The sequence below is a fragment of the Cucurbita maxima genome, unplaced genomic scaffold (assembly GCF_002738345.1).
Source record: "Cucurbita maxima cultivar Rimu unplaced genomic scaffold, Cmax_1.0 Cma_Scf00015, whole genome shotgun sequence".
NCBI lineage: Eukaryota > Viridiplantae > Streptophyta > Magnoliopsida > Cucurbitales > Cucurbitaceae > Cucurbita > Cucurbita maxima.
In genome coordinates, this window is record NW_019272031.1 from 4989776 (window position 1) to 5012582 (window position 22807).

The 22807-nt window shown below is 36.6% G+C and overlaps 6 protein-coding genes across 18 annotated transcripts in view; 3 read left to right on the forward strand and 3 right to left on the reverse strand.

Annotated features, from left to right (window-relative positions):
* LOC111489972 (MADS-box protein EJ2-like) overlaps positions 1–1537 on the forward strand; it is a 2975-nt gene extending 1438 nt beyond the window's left edge. The window contains exons 3-9 of one of the 2 annotated variants that reach the window (XM_023138379.1): positions 35–113; positions 416–483; positions 569–668; positions 756–797; positions 869–910; positions 979–1136; positions 1225–1537. In XM_023138379.1, coding sequence (XP_022994147.1) covers positions 35–113; positions 416–483; positions 569–668; positions 756–797; positions 869–910; positions 979–1136; positions 1225–1336 — 601 coding nt within the window. In that variant the 3' untranslated portion in view covers positions 1337–1537. The remainder of the gene's footprint in view (positions 1–34; positions 114–415; positions 484–568; positions 669–755; positions 798–868; positions 911–978; positions 1137–1224) is intronic. The other variant, XM_023138380.1, reaches the window with a different exon arrangement.
* Positions 1538–2606: 1069 nt separating this feature from the next.
* Positions 2607–5517, forward strand: LOC111490222 (truncated transcription factor CAULIFLOWER A-like). 4 transcript variants are annotated; one of them, XM_023138763.1, is made up of 8 exons: positions 2607–2879; positions 3512–3590; positions 3670–3734; positions 3837–3936; positions 4041–4082; positions 4782–4823; positions 4930–5055; positions 5129–5517. In XM_023138763.1, the coding sequence occupies exons 1-8, from the start codon at positions 2695–2697 to the stop codon at positions 5183–5185; spliced, it is 696 nt and encodes a 231-aa protein (XP_022994531.1). In that variant the 5' UTR covers positions 2607–2694; the 3' UTR covers positions 5186–5517. The 4 variants fall into 4 exon arrangements, with proteins under 4 accessions (XP_022994531.1, XP_022994530.1, XP_022994529.1 ...); XM_023138762.1 differs by having other exon boundaries at positions 4930–5051; positions 5156–5517; XM_023138761.1 differs by having other exon boundaries at positions 4930–5045.
* Positions 5518–7646: 2129 nt separating this feature from the next.
* LOC111490042 (ADP,ATP carrier protein ER-ANT1-like) lies at positions 7647–12138 on the reverse strand. Of its 4 annotated transcripts, none has more exons than XM_023138481.1 (5): positions 11990–12138; positions 10536–10623; positions 9275–9550; positions 8492–8863; positions 7647–8124 (listed from the first exon to the last, which is right to left on the reverse strand). In XM_023138481.1, coding segments are annotated over exons 1-5 (1050 nt in total). In that variant the 5' UTR covers positions 11992–12138; the 3' UTR covers positions 7647–7812. The 4 variants fall into 4 exon arrangements, with proteins under 4 accessions (XP_022994249.1, XP_022994250.1, XP_022994251.1 ...); XM_023138482.1 differs by lacking the exon at positions 11990–12138 and adding an exon at positions 10699–11309; XM_023138483.1 differs by lacking the exon at positions 11990–12138 and having other exon boundaries at positions 10540–10619.
* On the forward strand, positions 10599–12368 carry LOC111490044 (protein BREAKING OF ASYMMETRY IN THE STOMATAL LINEAGE). Its single transcript, XM_023138487.1, has 5 exons — positions 10599–10669; positions 11293–11633; positions 11722–11841; positions 11957–12132; positions 12224–12368. Exons 2-5 carry the CDS (start codon positions 11334–11336, stop codon positions 12330–12332), a joined length of 705 nt encoding a protein of 234 aa, XP_022994255.1. The 5' UTR covers positions 10599–10669; positions 11293–11333; the 3' UTR covers positions 12333–12368.
* Positions 12369–12613: 245 nt separating this feature from the next.
* Positions 12614–15214, reverse strand: LOC111490043 (protein MICROTUBULE BINDING PROTEIN 2C-like). 3 transcript variants are annotated; one of them, XM_023138485.1, is made up of 6 exons: positions 14815–15214; positions 14283–14366; positions 14014–14017; positions 13673–13908; positions 13276–13494; positions 12614–13050 (listed from the first exon to the last, which is right to left on the reverse strand). In XM_023138485.1, the coding sequence occupies exons 1-6, from the start codon at positions 15046–15048 to the stop codon at positions 12877–12879; spliced, it is 951 nt and encodes a 316-aa protein (XP_022994253.1). In that variant the 5' UTR covers positions 15049–15214; the 3' UTR covers positions 12614–12876. The 3 variants fall into 3 exon arrangements, with proteins under 3 accessions (XP_022994253.1, XP_022994252.1, XP_022994254.1); XM_023138484.1 differs by having other exon boundaries at positions 13673–14017; XM_023138486.1 differs by lacking the exon at positions 14815–15214 and adding an exon at positions 14488–14593 and having other exon boundaries at positions 13673–14017.
* A 710-nt stretch (positions 15215–15924) lies between these two features.
* Positions 15925–20831, reverse strand: LOC111490041 (transcription factor BIM1-like). 4 transcript variants are annotated; one of them, XM_023138477.1, is made up of 13 exons: positions 20608–20831; positions 20393–20518; positions 20177–20277; positions 19950–20033; positions 18649–19038; positions 18113–18218; positions 17872–18011; positions 17689–17797; positions 17473–17542; positions 17291–17389; positions 16730–17157; positions 16402–16531; positions 15925–16297 (listed from the first exon to the last, which is right to left on the reverse strand). In XM_023138477.1, exons 3-13 carry the CDS (start codon positions 20211–20213, stop codon positions 16199–16201), a joined length of 1692 nt encoding a protein of 563 aa, XP_022994245.1. In that variant the 5' UTR covers positions 20214–20277; positions 20393–20518; positions 20608–20831; the 3' UTR covers positions 15925–16198. The 4 variants fall into 4 exon arrangements, with proteins under 4 accessions (XP_022994245.1, XP_022994246.1, XP_022994247.1 ...); XM_023138478.1 differs by having other exon boundaries at positions 20177–20295; positions 20393–20472; positions 20608–20830; XM_023138479.1 differs by having other exon boundaries at positions 18113–18215; positions 20177–20295; positions 20608–20830.
* Positions 20832–22807: the final 1976 nt, after the last annotated feature.

A 22807-nucleotide genomic window follows, 5' to 3' on the forward strand; every position in this document is an offset into this window, starting at 1 on the left:
TTTTTTTTTTTTTTTTTTGTTTATTTATGATAAGCATGACTAAGACGCTCGAGAAGTATCGAAGGTGTAGTTATGACATACGGGATGGTGCCCGCCACCTAAATAACAATGGGGTAAGTAGATTTAATGTTATAGTTTCTCCAACTATAGGTTAAATTATAAATATAGGATTATTGGTTTGGAGATATATCCAAACCCTAAACACTTCAACTCTCAGTGTCGTTCAAACATCATAGGACAAGCAATATGTGCTGACTATGATGTTTCATATTAAATGTTATGTAACATATAATAAATACTTTAATTAGCCATAAAAACAGAAGAAAAAAAACCAAAGAATGATAATTAATATATATATATATATATTAGTGTATTATTGAGAGATTTTTGTATTAATTGTTATGGCTCTCATCAGCAGCCACAGAGCTTTGATGATTACTTGAACCTAAAAGCCACAGTTGAATTCATGCAGCAATCTCAGAGGTATATTGCAAACTTGTAGCATTTGAGTGTGCGTCACCGAGATTAGGTGGTTGTTAAAATTGTTGAATGTGAATGTTACATATAGAAACCTTTTGGGGGAAGATTTAGGACCGCTGAATGCCAAGGAACTTGAGCAACTTGAGCATCAATTGGAGACATCCTTGGAGCGCATTAGATCCACAAAGGTACTTCAGAATTGCACATACTTAGTAGAATAAACCTTGCATTTTGAGCTCTCTTTCCTTAAAATCCAATCATTATTCCTTAAACAGACACAAACCCTAATGGACCAGCTTGCAGAACTTCAACGCAAGGTACATATTTTATTTCTTATTTATTTGTATCTTAATTAGGTTGTGTTGAAAGAATATATTGATGCATGCAGGAGCATATGCTTGTTGAAGACAACCGAAGTTTAAGAAAGAAGGTAAAATGAGTACATTAACATTTTTAGAAATAATTAAGTGTGTTGGAATTGTGATTGCACCCGTGCAGCTGGAAGAAAGCAGCGCGCAAGTAGCGGCAGCCTCCGCGGCGTGGGGCTGGGAAGGCGGCGCGGGAGGACACAGCATGGACTATTCCAGCCGCATTGCTTCACAATCAGACGCCTTTTTCTACCCCATAACCCAACCCATACCCACTTTACAAATGGGGTATTAAAAAAATCCCTTCTTTTTTGGTGAAAGAGTTGCAAACCCATTATTTGTTTGTGAAACTTCCATTTTCTCTTCTGGGTTTCAGGTACAATTCTGTTGGCTCAGTTGGATTGAGTAATAATAATAATAACAATAATAGGAACGTTGGAGCTCCACCCCAAAATGGCAATGGATTTCAGGTTGGATGGATGCTTTAAGACTAAACTCAGAGGCTTATTCCCAGTAATGTATATGAATTTGGGGCATGCTTAGACTCTTCTCCTACCTGTGTCCAGTATTGTATTGATCTATGCAACTTGTAATTACGACTCTCCAATTCCAAACATATTCAACAAAACAAGCTTATGACTTGTCAAATCATACATATGGTTAATTATATTGTTACGTATGCTTCATTATATTGTTTTTCCATTACAAAAAAAATGGTTTTTCTTTTGCATTCTTCCTCAAGATTATCAAAGTATCGTGAGGAATGGGGACTAAGAAAGCATGATGTGTTCTTTTTATGTCATCTGTGTCGTGGTATTTTGTATTCACTCAAATTTGATAGTCCAATCTATTTATCCTCTGGTAAAATATAATCTTATAAAGATACTAACAATTTAATAAAAACTATTTTTCTAAAATAAAAGAGAAAAAAGAAAAAAAAAAGTTGTGAAAGGAATAGGACTTGAGGTCAGCCCATATTCTAAAATTTGGTCAAACTTGAGGCCCAAGATTAATGAATATGGGCATATGGTTCCCATTTTTTCCTTTTATTATTCTACCAAAAAGCATTGGCTTATTTAATTAATTGATATTTGTTTTTTTTTTTTTCTTTTTTTGTAAAGAAGAGTAAAATAGAAATGTTTGAATCCGAGAGAATAAGAAAGGTATAAGATAAGTGGGGGAAGAATTAGAGTATAGATGGTAGTGTATGCTTTATGTCAAATAATGGAACCATACCCTTTTTCTTTTTTCTTTTTTCTCTTGTTGCAAACATTTTCATTTTAGCTCATATACATATGAAAATATTATATATATCAAAATAAGAACACACGTTGTTCTTGATGAATTCATACTCCGCTTTTTTTTTTTTTTTATCAAAATAAGAACAAACGTTGTGTTCGATTCAAGAATTAGGTTAGGGTTAGGGTTAGCAGAAGAGATGGATCATACCAAGTTGATTCATTCATAAATTTACCTGTCGCCAATTCAGCTGTTTAACCTTACTATGGCCCAACCAAGCAAATAATACCCAAAAAGTAATTAATTTACGCGAAAAAGAAAAAGAAAAAGAAAAAGAAAAAGAAGGGTGTGGCTGAAAATCCCGGATGGTGACGACCAAAACGATACGTCATTGGAAGGACCTCGGCCAATGAGAGCTCGACAACGTTTTAGACGAAACCACTCTGGTTTTGCAAACCCACCCATCTAAAAAATCTGAGCCTACTTTTATTCTCCCTTTCCTTTTTCTCCACAAACAAAGTCCAACGTTATTGAGGTTTGAGAACAAGATGTGTTGATTCCATTTTTGAAGGAAGGGAATGAAGTGATCTTGGTTTTGTTGGTGGAAATGGGTCGGGGGCGAGTGCAGTTGAAGAGGATTGAGAACAAGATCAACCGCCAAGTTACTTTCTCTAAAAGAAGGTCCGGTTTGCTGAAGAAAGCCCATGAGATTTCAGTTCTTTGTGATGCCGAAGTTGCTCTTATTGTCTTCTCCACCAAGGGCAAGCTCTTTGAATACTCCACTGATTCTTGGTATTTTCCCTTTTCTTTCTCTCAATTTCCCCTCACTTTATCTTCTTTTATGCTTATTTTTGCCTTCAACTCTGAATACCCATGTTGCTTCGTTGCTTACAATCATAACCCAGTAAGGAAACAGGCAGGATGAGTCTTAAACTTTGTTTTTCAATCCTTGTCTGGATGTGTTTTTCTGTGCAACTTAGCTCCCTGTCCCTCTTGATGCACTTGTTGTATCATTGGATGAACCTGAAGAACTATCACCGAACTTTAATATATACTATTGTATTGTGTGGGTCTTATGTTTTTTTTATTTTTAACAATTGAAGTGTGGGTTTAATGTAATATGCTGTGAATAATGACGCATGCCAATGTAGCTACAGCGTCACTTTTGGGTTCTAGAACAGAATGTTTTGCTTTTTTATGATTTCAAATCACGAACACGATTAACTAAAGCTTTTAAGAAGCAACCAAATTTAGGTTTTCTTGGTTCAACAAATATTTCAATCTTACTTGGGAAAAATATTTAATCTTTACAGAAAGCAAGGAAGGTATGAATTGTCTTGAATTTTCTTGCTTTGAAGTCTATTCAAATTACAACTTTTTAAGACTCTAAATGAGAGTGTTAATGAATGTACCTTTATGAGCAGCATGGAGAAAATCCTGGAGCGCTATGAAAGGTACTCCTATGCAGAAAGGAGACTTATTGCAAATGATAACCAATCAAATGTACGAACAAAACCCATGATCCCATTACGCAATTTCATTCTAAACTTCAATCAATTATGAAATTGCGCTTTGTTTATAGGGAAATTGGAGTCTTGAACATGCAAAGCTGAAAGCCAGAGTAGAGGTTCTACAGAAAAACCACAGGTTCTCAATCTCTTTCTCCTCTTTGGATGATTTTTTTTTTTTTTTTTTTTTTTGTAATTGGAAGTAGCCAAGGCTTAATCCAGAACTTGGTTGAATTTGCAGGCATTTCATGGGGGAAGATCTTGACTCCTTGACTCTAAAAGAGCTTCAAAATACTGAACAACAACTTGATTCTGCACTCAAACAAATAAGAGCTAGGAAGGTATTTTCAAGTATTTTAATTGCGATATTTTGAATTCCATTATTTTGTCCAACATTATTGGAGTAGGTTTTGCTGACTGCATCCCAAAACCTTCTCTCCCACAGAACCAACTCATGCATGAATCCATTTCAGAGCTTCAGAAAAAGGTAATCTTATACTTGCTTTCTTCTCAGCTGTTTTTCTATTTTTTTTTCCAATTTTTTGGCCAATCACAATTTTTTTTAAAAAAAAAACAGGTTTATTAAGACATTCATTAATGTGTGTTTAATAAATGTTTGATATGTGTCCAATAAGTGTCAAAGATATTCGATGTGTTGTATCGAATACAAATGCTCTACTCAAACTAGAAGTGTCTCTCCTTCTCAACTTCAACTTTGTATAAACCTTACAAGCCGAACGCAACTCTTGGAGACTTATATGATTTTTCATATTCATGCTCCATCTCACTTATTATGAACGTATTTTGAGCAACTTGCAAGTATTTTGCCAATGATAATATTTGATCAAATTTTAATCCTTTATTGGTGGGACCATAGAGATTGAACTCATTTCTTATAAGTACATTTTTTTTTTTTTTTTTTTTTTACTAGCCTTAATGAGTATGGAGCCAATTTGCGATGAACGTTGTAGAATTTTAGGCCTACTTGGCACCATGAATTCAAACCAACATGAATTTGGATCAACAACAAGGAACAAGTTTGAGCTTTTCTCAGTTTTGTGTCCTATATATCACTTCAATCCAAGCTTGAATGTGCATAAACTTGTAGTTAAAATTATGAAGCCAACATGAGAGAGTAAGTGAAAAAGATTTGTATGGGTTAAATTAATTTGCGTTGTTTGATCAGGACAAGGCCCTACAGGAGCAAAACAACATGTTAGCCAAGAAGGTAATGTTTTTTTTACCTTCGTATATGCATACAACTGTAGAGTTAGACAACACAATGATCTACTTCTCTAATCATTTGGTTTAAAAAAATATATATATATAAATAGATAAAAGAGAAGGAAAAAGCACAAGCTCAAAATCCACCATCGGAGCAGGAGCAGCAGTATAGCCATGGCGTTTCCCCGCTTCTCCTCCCTCAGCCATTCCCATCTCTTGCCATGACCACGACGTTGGTATCTTAATTATAGAATGACGTTCTAAGTGCTTAAAAAATGATTTTTAGTTGATTTTATCGATATGATGCAGTTGCCCTTACCCATCCCACAGCACGAGAGACAAAGACGTGGCTGCCAACTACGATAGATCGGCAGCCCTCCTGCTGCCGTGGATGCTCGGGCACCACCTTGGTGACTAACATGATACACACACATATGATATGATAAAAGACGTATAATTGTAAAGCCCTGCATGTAAGATATGATATGGTAGCAGTAGAACCTAATTGTTCGGGTGTATGAAGCCTTTGGATTGGATCCTTTGAAAGTTGTAGGTTTTAGTAAGCCATAATTAAGAAAAAGAGTACAATGGGAAAGAAGCATGCAGGCTTTTTGGCTCCAAAATGAGACATTATGACTGTATATACATCTGTAACTCTGCCAGTTTTAGTATAATAAACAAAAAACAAGCTTATTGCATTTCTCCTTCTCCATATGTTTACTAAATAAACAACCTTCAATACTTACATTTACGGGCCATTTTCGAATCATTTTTCATACCATTGACACCTTCTTTCCTATTTGAAACAGTTTTTTCTAGTATTAGTCTCTTAATAAATTCACTAAACATTGTACTAAGAATATAATTCTTGTTTTTCTTTTTATAATTATATTCTTAGTACAATCGGAAGAAAACCCTAACGGAGACACCTAAGTCTTTTTGTGAACACACTAAGTTACTTTATTGGTTGGAACGTTCAAATTTGATGCATTTAACACATATGTTTAGTAAAAAAAGAAACCTTAACTACTTTCATTTTCGGGTCATTTTAGAGTCATTTTCCATAGGTGTGCCATTAGCACTTTTTTCCTACTATGGGTCATAGGGTCATTCAAAAAAGTTGTTTTCTTGTTTTCGGGTCATTTCGAGTCAATTTCCATAGGTGTTAGCATTGACACTTTTTGTCCTCTTTGTGACGAGGGCCATTAACTCGTTCAGAAAATTTGTTTTCTCGTTTTAGTATCATACCAAATCCACTAAAGATTGCCGTAAGTGTAAATGAGGAAGAAAAAAACATGTACTCTGTATCTCAAAGACCTCACAACCTGAACCCTTTCGAAAAGACCTTAATGGAGACACTGAAATCATTATGTGAAAAAACGAAGTTTCTTTCAATATTTTTCAACGTAACTCTAAGAAACATTCAAAATTGATAAATTTGACACATAATTAATAAAAAAATCAAACTTAAAATTTTCATTTTCCATGGGTGTTAGCATTGACAACTTTTTTCCTGTTTGAGACAAGAGTCATTAACTCGCTCAGAAAAGTTGTTTTCTCGTTTTAGTATCATACTAAATCCACTAGAGATTGTTCTAAGCGTAAAATAATGAAAAAAAAATGTAGTCATGTATATAAGACCGCAATTTGAACCCTCCTAAGAAGAGACTCGAGTGAAAACTCTTAAATCATTATGTAAAAAAAACCCAAGTTACTTTCAATAGTTTTCAACAAAACTCCAAGTAATGTTAAAATTTTATGAAATTGCCACGTATGTTTAGTAAACAAACAACCCTTAAATACTTTCATTTTCGGGCCTTTTTCGAGTCATTTTTCATAGGTGTACTATTAACACTTTTTTTCCTTTTTTGAAAGGAGTCATGGTTAACGAAAATTTGTTTTCTCGTTTTAGTCTCTAACTAAATTCACTAAATATGTATTAAGCGTAAACTAAGGAAGAAAAAAATATGTAGTCATATGTATAAAATCTCACAATTTAAACCCTCTCGAAAAGACCATAATGTGAAAAAACAAAGTTACTTTCAATATTTTTGAACGAAATTGTAAGTAACGTTCAAATATTATGAAATTTACACATGTTTAGTAAACAAACCTACCTCAAATACTTTCATTTTCATGCCATTTTCGAGTAATTTTACCTAGGTATATCATTGGCACTTTTTTTACTTTTTGAAACGAGGGTTATGGGGTCGTTCAGAAAAGTTGTTTTCTCGAGGTTTTCTCGTTTTAGTCTCTTACTAAATTCGCTTAAGATGGACTAAGAGTAAAATAATGTAGGGAAAACAAAAACATGTGGTCTCGTGTATAAGACCACACAATCCAAACCCTCTCGAGAAGACTCTAATGGAGACACTTTAATCATTATGTGAAAAAATTAAGTTACTACCAATATTTTTCAACGAAATTGTAAATAACGTTCAAATTTGCTGAATCTGACACGTAGGTTTGGTAAAAACACAACTATAAATACTTTGATTGTAGGGCCATTTTCATGTCATTTTCCATAGGGGTACCCTTTGAACTTTCTCATGCTGTTAAGACCCATCACACCATCTCTTTTATGTTCTCAAGAGCTTAAAGTTTGGAGGTGAGAATTTGTGGGAGAATCGAGAATGTTACTCAACAACTCCTTAGGTCAAGCGAGGGTGGGGTATTGCATTCAGAACTCATGCTGCATCATAAAAAAGATTGGAGGATATTGGATCACAACCAATAATCTATTACCTTTTGGTGTCTTACAATGGGAATACAATGTTCAGTCCTCATGTTGCATTTACAGGTCAACTTGGGATTTTCTCACCAAATATTCAAGGTAAATCGTATGATATTGGATCTTAGGTAAGGAGTTGAACTAAATCTCTATTTACATCACTCTTATTGGCCACTAACTTAATGAAACACAAACCTGTAAAATACTTCCATTTGCAATTATCTGGCAACCAACAAATAAAAGTTGTGTGTACCATTTTCGATCATTTTGAGGCTATTTGAGGTTCCCCAAAGGAGTAACCGTGTCTACACGCAACTTCGTGCAGTTGATCATAACCAGCAAGAACACCAGCCCCTGCAATACCAGCAAGCATATTGGCAGTGACTCCTCGAAAAAGAGAAGGAAAACCCTCGAGGCGAATGATCTCTGAGAAGGCATGAAGAGCGCTACGGTACTTCAAGGTTTGTCCAGAGGTAAGCATCATTCTTCGTCGCAGTGTGTCGAAAGGATATGCACATAACCCAGAACAGGTTGTGATGCTCCACCCCAATAAGAAACTAGCAACAAAGTTACCCTTCATAAAACAATAAATCACAAAGTTTCAAGGACTTTGAAGGAAATGCATAAAGAAGGCACTGAAGATATCCATGCTTATGGCAAGAACATATTGTATTTCTCCAAGAAGCAGGTCCCAAGACTATCATTTGTACACTAGCAATTATTAAATACAATCAAAGAAATGGGTTTGAGATATCGTTGAAAGTAATAGACAAATATTTCATCTTTATGAAGGATATTTCAGTTGTTGCCTTTCTCATAGATGGTGCCAAATGTTATGTTGTATGTTAAGCATGGAGCCTAAATCTTCTAGTAAAAGGTTTTATGATACAAGGTTGAATGTGTAGCTAGACGAAGATATACCAAAATTGATACATATTTACCTCAAAATTTCCAACCAAAACCAGAGGCTTCAAGCTGTCGTAAATCCCAAAATACATGCCTCTGTACAGCGTAATCCCCACAATCGAAACGCTAAATCCTCGGTATAGACCAACAATCCCATCAGTAGACAAGGTTTTTGTGTAGACATCGAGCAGCCCTTTAAACTGGGGCAGCCTCTTACTGCCACTGTCCTTTGCATCCGTGCCTAGTCGAGTACGTGCATAATCCAAATGATACAGAAACAAAGACGTAGATGCTCCTGCAGCACTTCCTGAAGCAACATTTCCAGCAAACCACTTCATGTATCCATCCTTCTCTTTTGAGCGCCCAAGTTTGGTTTTGAAGTAACCTTTGAACGCAAAGTTGAAAGCCTATGGATTCAAATTCTCTTCTCTAAAACCATTTGGAGATTGTAACATAAATTTAAAGCTTTGGTTACTCAGAAAACAAATAAACTGAGAGTTCTAACATAGAGTCAAATAATTCTCAATCAGTTCATAAGAATCAAGAATGTCTCTGAACTGTCATCCATTAGAATGAATCAGTGCTCCCAAATTCATGATTTCACCCAAATGCTAATTCAACAGCTAGTTCCATTAAAGGGGAAAAAAGGGTGTTGTTCAAATGATTAAGATATTGAAAAGAAAGCATCATCCAGAATAGTAACATTGAATCCAACACATAATCGCATACCACATTGCTTATGAACAGGAATATTCAGAGGCAAACCCACATCAGTTTAATCAAGCAAAATCAGAAGTTAAGGACAAAAAGTAGAAGACCTGAGTTGGGAAATATCGAATAACGTTGGCCTGATTTCCCCTCCAAAGCGACAATATCCCTTCCTCTTTCAAAACTCTTCTGAAACAATCGTGAATGCCCAGATATGGGTTCTTGAGATGGCCTCTCTTTAACAACTCTCCCTGATTCTGCAACAAAAGCTTGACCCTTTCAATGGGTGCGGCTGCAGTTTTGGCCACAATCGCGGCAACCCCACCCATCGCAAAATCAGCCGAAAATTTCTCGGATATTGTCGCCATTACTCTCTCCTTCTCTTGCTGCAGAAGTAATTGAAAGAAAACGTTTAATCCCTATACGGAGAAAAGCAACAGCTATTTTGTTGTAAAGACATACACGATTGTGAAGTGGACAAACGGGGTTGATGAGAAACAAATACTGAGAGAGGGCGACTGCAAATTGAATTGGAGAGGATGGAGGGTGCGGATTAATTTTTCTAAAAACAAATGATTCCTTTTCGTCTGTTCTTCCTCCCCACGGGGGCGTTGTAAATCTCATTCAAAAAAGGGGGGAAAAGAAGCCATTTTTATGTAGGATTATCGTTCAAATAAATCTAAGGTAGAGATTCCATTCTTTTTCTATCCTTTCATTCAGAATAAATGCTTAAAAAATCTAATAAAGATGGTTGGTTGAATATTGTTTAAAAACATATTCATGTTCTTTCTAAATTAATTAAACGTAAGTCAAATACGTCATTTTTTTCGTTCAATATTATTCGTATTCCTAAAAAGAACCCAAAAGGCTGAAAAAAAGAAACCTCTACCATGAACATTCTTGTAATTGGACAATTTTCGATGAAGGCTCAGAAGAGTTGGAAGTGAATTGGGTGTTTAATCGGATTTGCTACTCAAAAAGTTGAAACCCCGTCGAATTTTTTTCTGCTCCAAAATGGCTACCAATCTGGTTAGTGCTCTAATCGCCGTCATTACACTTCAAAGCAACTCAATGGGTAGCGCTGAACTTCTGTCTATGCCACAATCGCAGTCCCATCATAAATTCCGCCGAAAATGTCTCCTTCTACGGTAAAAAAGAGGAAACAAAACACAACTCATGCCCATAATCCATTAATACATGGTTTGTGTTTTTAAAAATTTAAAATTTGAAATGCCTTAGTTTTGTGCAATAATTGTGGGCGGTTTTATTATGCATTGCAGTTACGTCTTTAATTTTCATTATTGTCATCAATCATCCATCAAATAAAACAACTAAGCCTGAACAAATCAAGTATATAATGTCAATCCAAACCTGCCTGCATTGTTCTTTTGAAGCTTCCTCTGTCGAATAGCACCACACAAAGTCGAGTTTCAAAGGGATCATGTCACCCATCTCCGCCCTACAACAACCAACAAGGTAACAGAAACGGAATTGAATTAGTGAAGGTAACTGATATGTATATATTGTTCTGTATCTCAATTAGCATTTCAATGGTCTTCTCCTCTGATGTTTGGATGATTTTGTGTTTTTTCTACGTCTACCATTGCTAGATCACATGCCACTCACAACCATTTCTTTCATAAAAACGAAAGGAATTACTTTTAGAATAATCTTGATTTAGAAACCTAACTACGGATTCAGCAATGTACTTTTGAAAATGTTGTTCATTTAACAACATATTTAACTGACCAAGTTCTCCATGTTTAGGAACATAACTGACTCACTCGTCCCTCATTATTAGTAACTTCCCCTAGTAATGGTGTCTCTTTCAAATTCAAAGATTAGTTTCTTTCTCTCTCAGAAAAACTGGTTTAGAATAGAAGAGCGAACAGGAGAAAACATTGGACAATAGAAAAAGACACAGAAATGTCCACTCCATGGACAATGACACGGCTGGTGAGATGGCGAGTCAGAGATTGGGCTTCATGCTTTTTAGCTTCCAGATTTCCTTTATCTAAAACCAAAAGTAATAGAACATGCTAGCATTTAAAACACAATGACTTTTAGCTGTCTTTGACCGACTTCCTTTTGGTTTGTTATGTTAACAGTGAAGTTTCTTCTTCTACAGATAAGGAACCAGACTCATATTTCACTTCAACCCCAACCACAATGCCGATAAGAGCCATGGTTTTTGACAGAAAGAGTATTGCCTCAATAGCTAAAAGTAATAGCAAGAAGATGTCGAGGCACAGAAAGGGAAAGATGGAGCATTCTGAAGATTCTGCTGCTGTTGTTGCTGTCAAAAACAAGATGACTGATGATTCGAGTTGGGCACAATGTGAAGATGAAGACTACATTGTCTTCTGTTTCAGAGAAGATGGAGCATTTGATGTTATGAAGAATCGGAATTCAGATGCTTCCAATTACATTGATTTGGTTTCAGCAACTTCAAGACCAGTTAGTCGGAAGGTTTATATACAACCTCATGTTTTATTGTCTATCATATGATTGATTCAATATGAATGATAAAGAAATCACTCTCTGTCTCTCTAAACAGCTTAATTATGGTGAACATGATAAAGCAGTCAAGAGATGCAATAATGAAAAGAGGATAAATGGAGGTACACCTGATACTTACTACACAAAAGATGGAGATCACATTATATCACCTCAAAAGGTACGAATCATTACCATTTATGCGCACTTCAGAAATCACCGCGATTACTAATATGAAGATTTACTAATACGAATCATTACCATTTATGTTGCCTTCATTCTGTGTTGAGTTGTAGGATAAGGAGGGAGAAAAACTGGAGGATACTTGCATGGATAAAGAATCAGGTATGGGTAAGAACAGAATGGGAAATCACAAAGAGGTGATCAATGGCGATCCGATCGTGGCAGTGCCGACTGAATCAAGCGATTCTAACCATTCAGATGTCAGCAATGGCTCCTTCGCCTTTCCTGTGTAAGCACCCCCTAATGATAAAAAAGAAAGATATGGGAAAATGCTATTAAGATGATACATGAATGCTAATTCTATGTGAGATGTAATGCAGGCTAGGATTGGAGTGGAGTGGAAGTCCTGTGCAAATGCCAAAATCAGAAGGCTTGCAGCTTAGAAAGCACAAGGCACGGTGTGTAGGATTCCAGTGTTGTAAATTCTGAAACACAAACTCAAATTAGGATTTCATTTATACCTGTATCGTTGTCAATACCAACTTTCATCTACCAATTTCTGTGTTAAACGACCCTTATAGGGGCATGGAATTCAATATCACTCCCCTTTTTGGTCAATCTATCAAGTTTTCTTTTATTTTCAACATTCTGAAATATGAGTAAACATAACTGAGGACTTTACAACTCCTGTTAGCCAGAATATACCATCCCAATCCATTCATTAATCATATCATTTAAACTTCCTCAAAAAAATGAGAGAGATGCTAAAAGATTGAAGAACATGGGAGTTGTCGCCCTGGTGCATTACCATTAAACACAGATATGGGGAAGGTTAGATACATCATACATACAAAATAAAACAAATGTTCCCTTTTTCAGATTCCACAAATTATTACAAATAAATAACTTGAGTAACCCCCCATGGAGAATACCATATGAATGTTGAAATGCCAATTGATAACATATGAATGCTGAAATGCCAATTGATACCATTTGAATGCTGAATGCAGCGAGCGCAATTGATTTGATCATTCTAATAAACGTCTGAAACTTTAGTCCTGAAAACGAATGACTGAAGACATGATCTTGCAGTTGCAGCAGCAGCAATAGATTCTTCATCTTGCCTTGCCTTTGCAGCAGCAACAGCAGCTACATAAGCTTGGCTTGCTTCTTCCATTTTCTGCATTTCCATGTCGTCCATATCATCCTGCAGGACAAAAGAAATAGCTTCCGTTGTTCAAGGGCAACAATGAGGAGCAAACACTGAAGAGTTTAAAAGAAACAGTATGGTATTCCAGAGCACAGAAAGTATAAGCATGATAAATTTTCCAATAAATAAAACGTACGGCTGATTGTGTCACAACTTGTACTGTAATCATAGAACAGACTGTTACAAACTCGTATATAGAAAAGCATATCATAATGTACTTACAATGTAAGGGCAGCTCTCGGGGAGATGCAACGAAAGATTATAATCTTCCGTGCCTTCATTGCAATCATTCTTTGTCAAGCCCTCAAGTAACAGCATAAACGATGAAACGTCTCCTTGCGAGGACATTAGCTCTTCTTCTAGTTCTTCTATTTTTGAATTCGATGTCATTACCTCCCATTGCATCTTCTCCAAGGCAGCTTGCTTATCAGCAAGCTTAATCTACATATAGTGTAATGATTTAAACAGTTGTTAGCCATCCATCTTCGGAACATAACCAGAATATTTACAGACAGAAAACTGCAAAAGGGATTCATCAATCAACTTGCTTACTTATGATACATATATTTCACCTCAACAAAACAAACCCATCTAAAAGAAAATGCAATTTTATAGGAACCTTTGCATCTGAAAGTTGGGAATGAATAGACTTTATCATAGAGTCCTTCTCTGCAGACCGGAGATTCAAAGCATCAAGCTTTGCATAAACACTGTTCATCTGGTCATTTGACATCTCTGCTGATTTTAGAAGTTCATCCTTTTCAAGCAATTTCTTTTGCAGATCCTCCAATTGTTCTCTCAATGTGGTTAGCTCTTCGTTGTCTCTTTCAGAGACCAAAGAGCTTGAGGACAACACTGCAAAGGCATCATTATCTGGATTATTATCAACGTCGAGACCTTGGTCCTTGCCGCCATGATCCTTTTTATTCTTGGTCGGAACAGAATGGCCAATATTCCTACCTTTCTGTTCAATTTTCAAAATACACACAAAAGGAGTTTAAAAATCATCGAATAAGGAAAACAAAATGACAATAGGCTTAGCAACAGAATGAGAAGAAATTGAAAAGTCATGGAGCTCTGCGCTTAAATTAACAGAATATGACACAAATAATTCAGTAAACTCCAACACCCTTGAAATCAAGCGGCTATATACCACCCCTTGAATTCCTAAAATCAGAGAATAAGTGTATAGAAGAAGACCAAATCACGTAAGAGTAAAAAATACTGACTTTCCGGTGCAATGATTCTCTAGAAGGCGTCTTCGTGTAAATCATGGAACCCCGCTTCGAGAATGAACTGCTCGCTTTCCGATCCTAAACCAAAACAAAAATCCATAATCAACAAACATAAATAAATAAATAAAAATAAAAGAGAGAGACGGAACGAAGAACTTCGAAATTGACAAGAAATCACAAAACAACACGACCGAATTACGTTTTCAACCATGACGACGCCTTCCCCAAACACAGAAATATGGAGTGGGTGAATTAATTTCTTTCCTAACAATCCCCCGGTTCCCATTTCTGAAAATAAACAACTCCAGCCTTTCGCACCCCCTGAGTAGAATTTATACAAACCTAATAATAGTACGATTTCAAAATCAAATTTCCGTCGAACACGAGACTCGGGAAACTACCCCGCAGCCCCCCTCTAGTGCCACCATAACAAAATTCAGACAAACCCCATCATTCCCCTGCATCTAAACAGTGATTTGAGAATTACAATGAAAGAGTGAAAGAGAGTTCAAAATAGGGGAATTACAATGAGAGACTGAACGAGAGGCACCATCTCGACGAGATTGTTGTAGAGTTCACGATCAACATTTCCATTAGCGCCACCAGCAGTAGTTGCCGAAGTTGAAATCGATGCATTGGAGAGTGAAGAGCGACTGAGGAGCGGAGTCGGGGACGAGTTGTGGTCGCCGGAAAGCCATGATTTATTATCGGCGAAAGCATCGTTATCTTGCAAATCGACGAAATGTTGGGGCTCAAACATGATTTGAGAAGACGAAATCTAGAGTAATATAAGGAAGGATTTTGAGAGAAACGAGAGGCCCCTCTGTAAGTTCCAAACCGGAAAGGAAAAGCAAGAGAGTAAAGAAGGAAAAGAAATTGGACGGTGAGAGTCGTTGGGCTCGAGTTTTGAAATTCATTTTCTTCGGGTTCATCAACGTAACATCAAGAGAAATTCCTTTTACCAAAATACCCCCTGCCTTTTTCTTAACCATAGCGATACCCTCTCTTTTTTTCAATTTAATTATTATGTTTAAATGAATTTTAATAATTAGAAGATAAAATTTCCTACTGGATCCTCCAAACTTCAAATAAATAAATAAATAAATGAAGACAAGTATTTGATTTGACCATTATAAAATGTATAAATTAAAGATAAAATAATATATTAAGTTAAAAATTTGTATTTTAATAATTATTTAAATATTTGTTTAGCTGAAAGAATTAGTGCAAAATAAGGGGAAATGAAATTTGTAGATCCTCTTTTGGTTTTTCAACCCATTTGATCAATTTACCTCTCTGTGTAATAATTAAATTACTTTCTTTTAAGTCCAAGAATTTTTTTTAATAACTTTAATTTCATCATTTAAGATAGTAGAACAAGATCTGTATATCCAATTGCTCTCAAACTGAATTTCTGTTTTTTCATTGAGCCTTTCCAGAATCAAATGATGAGTAGCATAGTTTTGATCACAAAGGAAACTAGGGATCATTTTCCAAACCTTTGTATCGAGAGGTCGTTTAAAATCAACCAGTGAAATAGATCGCATCTGAGATTTGAACCATTAAGTCATAGAATCCTAACAAGAGCAAAAAGCACATGGCCACCGAAGCTGTCAAATTTTGGCGAAGTGGGAAGCAAAGGTTGAGTTCTAATAGTCTGAGATACGAAAAGCACAGAAGAAGTGGCTGCCCATACAATATTTTGTTCTCATAATTACACATCATATACTAAAACAAACAAACAAACAAACAAACTAAGAAATGAACTGCCATAATGTACAGTCAATCTTGGGCCATATGCATAGATTCCCAAATAATTATAGAGGCAACAATCCCCTCGTGGGACGTAAAAATGAAATGATGTTATAATAAAATGAATTGACTGGAGCATACTCATTATATCATCTCTTTTATGTCTTTTGCTTCTTGCTGATGGCCTGCTCCAAGTCCTCTGCCGCTGCACCTCTGGTACCAAGGATCCCTCTCTCACTTGGGCGAGACGAATCATCCTATGAAACAATAGAGCCAGAAAAAGAGAAAACGAGGGGAATTGGGATTTGATGCAACTAGGAAAAGGACGTTCATTATATAGAGCAATGCAATTCTAGTTTACCACGATAGCAGGCCTGGTGACAGTTTCTCTATAATTTATCCTCTTTCCAAGCTCTATTTGTACACCGATGCTGGCCTGTGACATATCCACTCCAGAACGCTGTAGCGCTTGTGTGAGAATTTTTAGTAACCTGCTCATCAACAAACCATATTTAATGTCGCTTATTCATGAATCAAACATCAAATTCATACCAATACTATTAGCCTCTACCCACAATTAACTTTGCTGCAAGACCACTGAATTTATTGTTGATTGGATGCAAGACTCAAGATCATGAATATCAAAATGTACCACACTAAACAAGGAAATGGAATACTAATATACTCACCCTTGAGAATATGCACTCGAGATGTTAATTCTACCACCTTCAATGCTCTGCTCTGGTTCTTTCAGATTATTACCACCGGCAGCAATATCAGTATTACACGATCTCATCTCACATGGTTTGTTGTCTGCATTATATCCCATTTGAGATTGGAGATCAGTTCTTTCACCTTCTCTTATGACAGGTGTGTAATTGCGAGGCTGCAACATTTGATAAGATGTAGTTTTGTTGGCTGTTCCAGGATGATGATCTGCTTCTCTGAAGGCGGTGGATGTACTAACTTCAGATTCTACTGGGTTGTGCGAGCACCGAGGAAATGCAGGGGAGTGAGACATACTTTTCTCGTTGGACCCAGAAAATAGAAACACAGGGCCTCTCTTTGCTACTTGAGATTGATCAATGTAACATTGTGCTGGATTGCAATTGTTTCTCTGCACAACAGAGGATCAGTTGGTTTCCTAATTAGGTAAATATCAATCAAGTTTAGTGGAACAAGAACAAAAGATCAAAAGTGTTACATAGTTTACATAATTGATGGAGATAAGGTTTGCATTTAGTATTTACACCGGGGATTAATTTCGCTGGTTCACGGTACCATCCTTGCGGTGGTGAGCTTTCATACTCGCGAACCTTTTCTTGTAAAAACTGAATGTACTCGATAACCTGAAAACATGTCCAGAAATCAATCTATTACACACCATAAGCAAAAGAGAAGTAACATATCAACTAGTGACATGCATCTTTACCCCTAACAAAAATGATGCCTTGTCTCTCTTCTGATCACTACGAGGAATAATCTCTCTCAACTTCTGAAACCTGCATTAATTTTCCAACTTTATCATAAATGAAAAAACTTCTAGATTGACTGTTCAACTCATTGCTTTCTACAAGTAAATATAAACACATGTTTTTGAAAAAGGTAAAGTCTGCTACTAAAATAGCATATATTGGGGGAATCCTGCCTGTCATTAATTTTGCTCCTTCGGCGCTGTTCTGTTACAGAATGTTTGGATCTCGGCGTGTTAGCCTTCTGATCAGAGCATTTTCCACCAATATTCATCCTCAATTCACCTGTAAGTACAGAAAACTGTCCCGATAAAGAAATCTGCGGGAATAAAGAACAGAACATCATGAAGGAAATGAACCTTTATAGGCAGTGGATGGCGATGATTCCTTCTTAATAACAAATGCTTTGCCGTCATCTAGTTCCTCTTCCTCAGAGGAAACCTTGACTACGGACTTCAACATCTCACCAAAACTCCGGTTCTGCTGGCCTGACGGCGGCCTGCCCGTAAATTTGCAGGTAGCCCATTCTCAATATTTATACACGGAAATCGAAACAATAATGTAGACGTTTTGAAGGGTAAAAAAGGAGATGTGACTGACTGGGACGAAGCGAGAGAGTTGAAACTGTTGCGATGGTTGCTTGATGATGATTGTGTTGGCCGCTCCGTTGAAACGGTCCATTGCACAATCTTCGCCGGTGGTTCTGCTAGAAAGAACAGACGATCCATTGAATGAGAAGGAACGTAATAGCAAGGCTCAAATGTAAGGGGAAAATATGAGGAAATACCAGAACTCCGTACTAGAATTTTTATACATGCAAGCAAAACTACTAAAAAGTTGATATAGATGGTTGATAAGAGAATGCACACATATACACGCGCACACGTTTCGTTGTTTTGTCCTCAACATCTCGAGTTTTGTGGCAAATAATAATATTCGGTCATGAGTTCTTTCAGACTATTTTAACCACAAGAAAAGGCCACGTGAAGAAGTCAGTACAGACCCCACCAACATTAGAAAGTCGATGAAACTCTGTTGACCGACTTGAAGACAAAAATTATTCCTTTATGGCGTGTTGGCTAGCCGTCTATGACCAATAATTAGAACTGAAAAGCTTGTAAAGATAAAAGCTTTACCCCTTAAACCGGCCTTTTCACCTAAATTCTCCTTCCTTGTCTTTCCCTTTTTAACTGCAGATTCCTCCCACAACGTGAAACCACTTCCAGACAAAGAGCTACAACGGGAGTTGTCGTCACTTTTGTCAGTACTACTCGCCTGGGCGGCTGAAAATACCGATCCTTCTGGCTTTGGAACCCCCCTCTGGTTGAAATAAGAAATGTGGCTTATATTGTAAGTCCCAATTCCACCTGGTAAAACACACTCGACAGAAGAATTATGTCCTGCAGTTGCCAGCGGTGGCTCAGCTCGTTCCGCAGTGGACACACTAATAGTCTTCTCTTCCTTGGCACATGACTTTCCAACCCGTTCCAACGGCCGGAGAAAATCATGAGTCTTAAGATATCCTCCTGTTCTCACAAAAATAGAAAAGATATTGGCCTCTGAGCAAAAAGTGATGTATTAATCACAAAACGAACAGGATAGAACCCTTTTCACCGTCCAACCTAACAATGGATTGCAAAAAAAGAGAGAGAGAGACATTTGAAAAAGCTGAATGCAAATATTTGAAAGTCCCCATTCAAAGAACACTTCATAATGACGATTCCGTAAGAGATACGCATGATGAGTAGCAGTAAATATAAACAGAAGGGAAAACTTTGGACATGCCACTATGTTTTTTAATTCATGAATAGTTCTTTAATTTTGAAAATGACGGTGACGTTCTCTGTAATAAATAAGAATAGTATAAAATTTATATAATTTATTCTTATAAATTTTAAGATGCATGGGTGGATAACCAGACGCAACAACGGGTCCAGAAGAGTATTTTGAAATTGCATCGCTTATCCACAAATGTGCAATATGTCAAGTGAGTTGTGGACACCAGAAGCGGGTCCCGTCCCCATTGAAAAGGAGCACCACCATCAATTTGGTGGGGCTAAGTGGCTACCTGCCGTGCCATTCCTTTTCCTTTTTGGAATTCGGTGACCCTATTCTGTCATCTATTCTATGCTATTCCACTCTATTGAATTCAGCCCTACATTTACTTACTTCGTTCCCCAGATCCATGATTTTATTAAAGCTCACGTGTTTCCAAATTCAAACAAAAGTTATTTAACAAATACCAAACACAGAGACATAGCTTTATCACATACAAACAGTACAAACACCCAACGGAATATAAACCCTACAAAAAAATACAGTCCATTCATTTTGGATCTAAACTGTACTTTACATGACTGACAATAGGAACACAGTTGTGGAAATTAAAATTTGAGTTGGATTTTTGTAATATGGAGATTTGATAGAGGAATAGTACCTTGAAAGGACTGCGATGGATGATCTTGTTGGTGGACGGTTGAATGACCATTGAGTGACACAAATTCGTGCGTTGGTTTCCGTCCTGAAAAACAGCTTTGAGATTACGGCCACAAATCAACATTCATTTCGTTCGGGAGGGTTTTCAGACCTCTCCCTTCAATTTCCAAAAAAAAAAAAAAAAAAAGGAATTGAAAAAGAATTGACAGAAGTTTAAATCGAAAATACCTTCGGTCCGGAGACGGGGAGGTTGAGGAAGCTCCATCAGAAATTATAAAATCAAGCCTTGGGTGGATTTCGAATTAAAATCCCTCCAAGAAAGTTGAATCGTCACAAAAATTTAGAAACTACAGATGTCGAAAATCCAAGGAGAAATCAATCGCTTGGGGATCGGAGAAGAAGACACGGGCGGATATGAAGATCAGAAAGGCGCATTCACCATACCTTCTCAGCAATGGAACTGTCAACTGGAGTAGCACTGTGTAGAATCCTAATTGTTTCTCCAGAAAATGATCCCTGTCATCCTGGAGAAAGCAAGTCCGCAATTCGAGCTACAAGATTAAGAAAAACCTACAGCAGTAGACGAAGAACACAAATTGAAAAGAAAAGAGAGAAAATCTAAGAAACAAAAACAGATGAAGAAACAGAGAGAAGTATACCATGAATCTCACACAGAATCTGAGAATAAGAGAGTAAATTGGTAAATTGAATAAGCAGAGAAGAGATGGGAAAACGGAGAAGAATCTGCTTCGAATTGCCGCTTAAAAACAAAACGTTCTCTTATATTTGGAGCTGGAGGCTGGAGTATCTCTTTTACTTCTCTGCCCTTTTTTAGAAAAACAGAAATAAAATAAAATAATAATAATAACTCTGGCACTGAAAGCGCACACACAGGCGTTAGTGGGGGATTCGGCATCTTTATTTATCTACTCTCTTTTTCTCCATGGTTTCGTTGTCATCGTTTTCCGTTGGCTCACCCGACGCCGTTACCGTCCCCGGGTTTTTATTTTTTATTTCTTTAGATATTATGCTATTTCAATTTCCACACTAATTTGCACAAGTTTTCTAATCTAGGGTAAAATAATCAATATAATATATTTAATAATGTTAAAATCATACTTGAGTTGTTTTATTTATAAAATAATTAAAAAGCTCGCAAGTTGCATCTTAATTGATGCTGCAATTCACATAATTGTTTGATGTTCCACCATATTGATTATAATATAAAAGGAAATAATAAAATGGAGGAAGGGATCCATTTAGGGATCAGTTAACAAATAATAATAATAGTAGTAGTAGTAGTAAATAATAATAAAGGAAAAAAAGGGTAGCGGCGCAGAATCCGGGAGATGCACGTGATTATTTCACTCGCTCTGCCTCACGTGCCCAACACGGCCCCACTTCCATTCTCCTGCCCGCACATTCACTCTGCGTATATATTTATAAAATTTGTTTGAGGTGTGAAGATGCGAGAGGAACTATGAAGTGACAGCACCCAACACGGTAGTTTAGTGTGTAGTTCGGCTTGAATGGCACGTGATATGGCAGTATTGTCACGTGTCCCCATCCCTGTCTGCCCTGCCCCCTCCTTCTTACCCACGTGCTGCCATTCGGATTGGGTTAGGCTTCTGTTCTGTTACCCCAAGCTTTTCCTCACAACCCATCGTCTCGACCCTTTGTCACTCTCCCTTCCTTATCCTTATGTGATCCACCCATAATGGTAGAACTCAAAATAATACACATATTTGAGGAACCCACCCCAATTCTCACGCAATGCTCTTATATGGCCACGGATGTCTAAAACAACGATGTGTGGTTCTTGCACTTGTTCCACCACCTTTACGTTTACCAGCACCACCGGTTAGGCATGGATTTATGGGCCACGCTCACACTCATTTATGAGCACTGCTTTGTGTTCGATTTTGTCAAATTTTGGTCAACTGAATCACGTTGTGGTATATTAGCAGCTGAACCACGTAGATGACAGACACAGCTCCACCTGTTTCTGCATATGGACTTCTAATCTTAGTGTTCCCGTTACACCAGAATAATCCTGAAACCATAAAAAGTTATAAGCTTGAGGATGTGTACAACCAACTTCAAATACGTTCAAGTATTGAAAAATTAGTCACTGGTTTAAGTTTCCAAAATGATGAGCTTGAGAGACTGAAATATTCATGGGGCGGAAAGGAGGTAGTTGTATGAATGTATACCCTACTTATCCGAATAAGTTTCAATTCATAAATGTTTTAAAACTAACGTTAACTTACATTTCAATTATTTGTAACATATTGAGCGTAGATAGATAGTTTTGAAAGGTTGGAAAGAAATGAAAAGTAATATTATTTGAAATTAAAAAATAATTTATTAAATATAATTGCACAAATTCCCATAGGAAGTTCCATGTGATGATGTTTGTTAAAGGAGAAACAACAGTTTTGTGATTGTACCGAATCCCAAAGCTAAAATAACTATTTACATTCACAATTTAAAAGTTTATAAATCTATAATCCGCAATCTAAACTAAACTGAACTAAACATGGAGTGTGTGATTAGGTAAAAAGTTAAAATAGAAACATCCAAAAGTCTTACGCGGGCAGAGTAAACATAAAGAAATGAAATTTGTTATCGGAAGTGAGAATGTAAAAAAAAATAAAGAAGAGCAGTTGAAATTGAAACTCGGTAGATTACAATTTACAAGGCATTTACCGACAGTGCTATGAGAAAACGTGCTGGGCCAATGTATTTATTATTTTTATTTATTTTGCTTTTTCTATCTATCCGACATGGGCCATTACATTACGACCCATGTGTGTTTTTTTTTTCTTTTTTTTTTTTTTTTATATAAACGCATTCTAT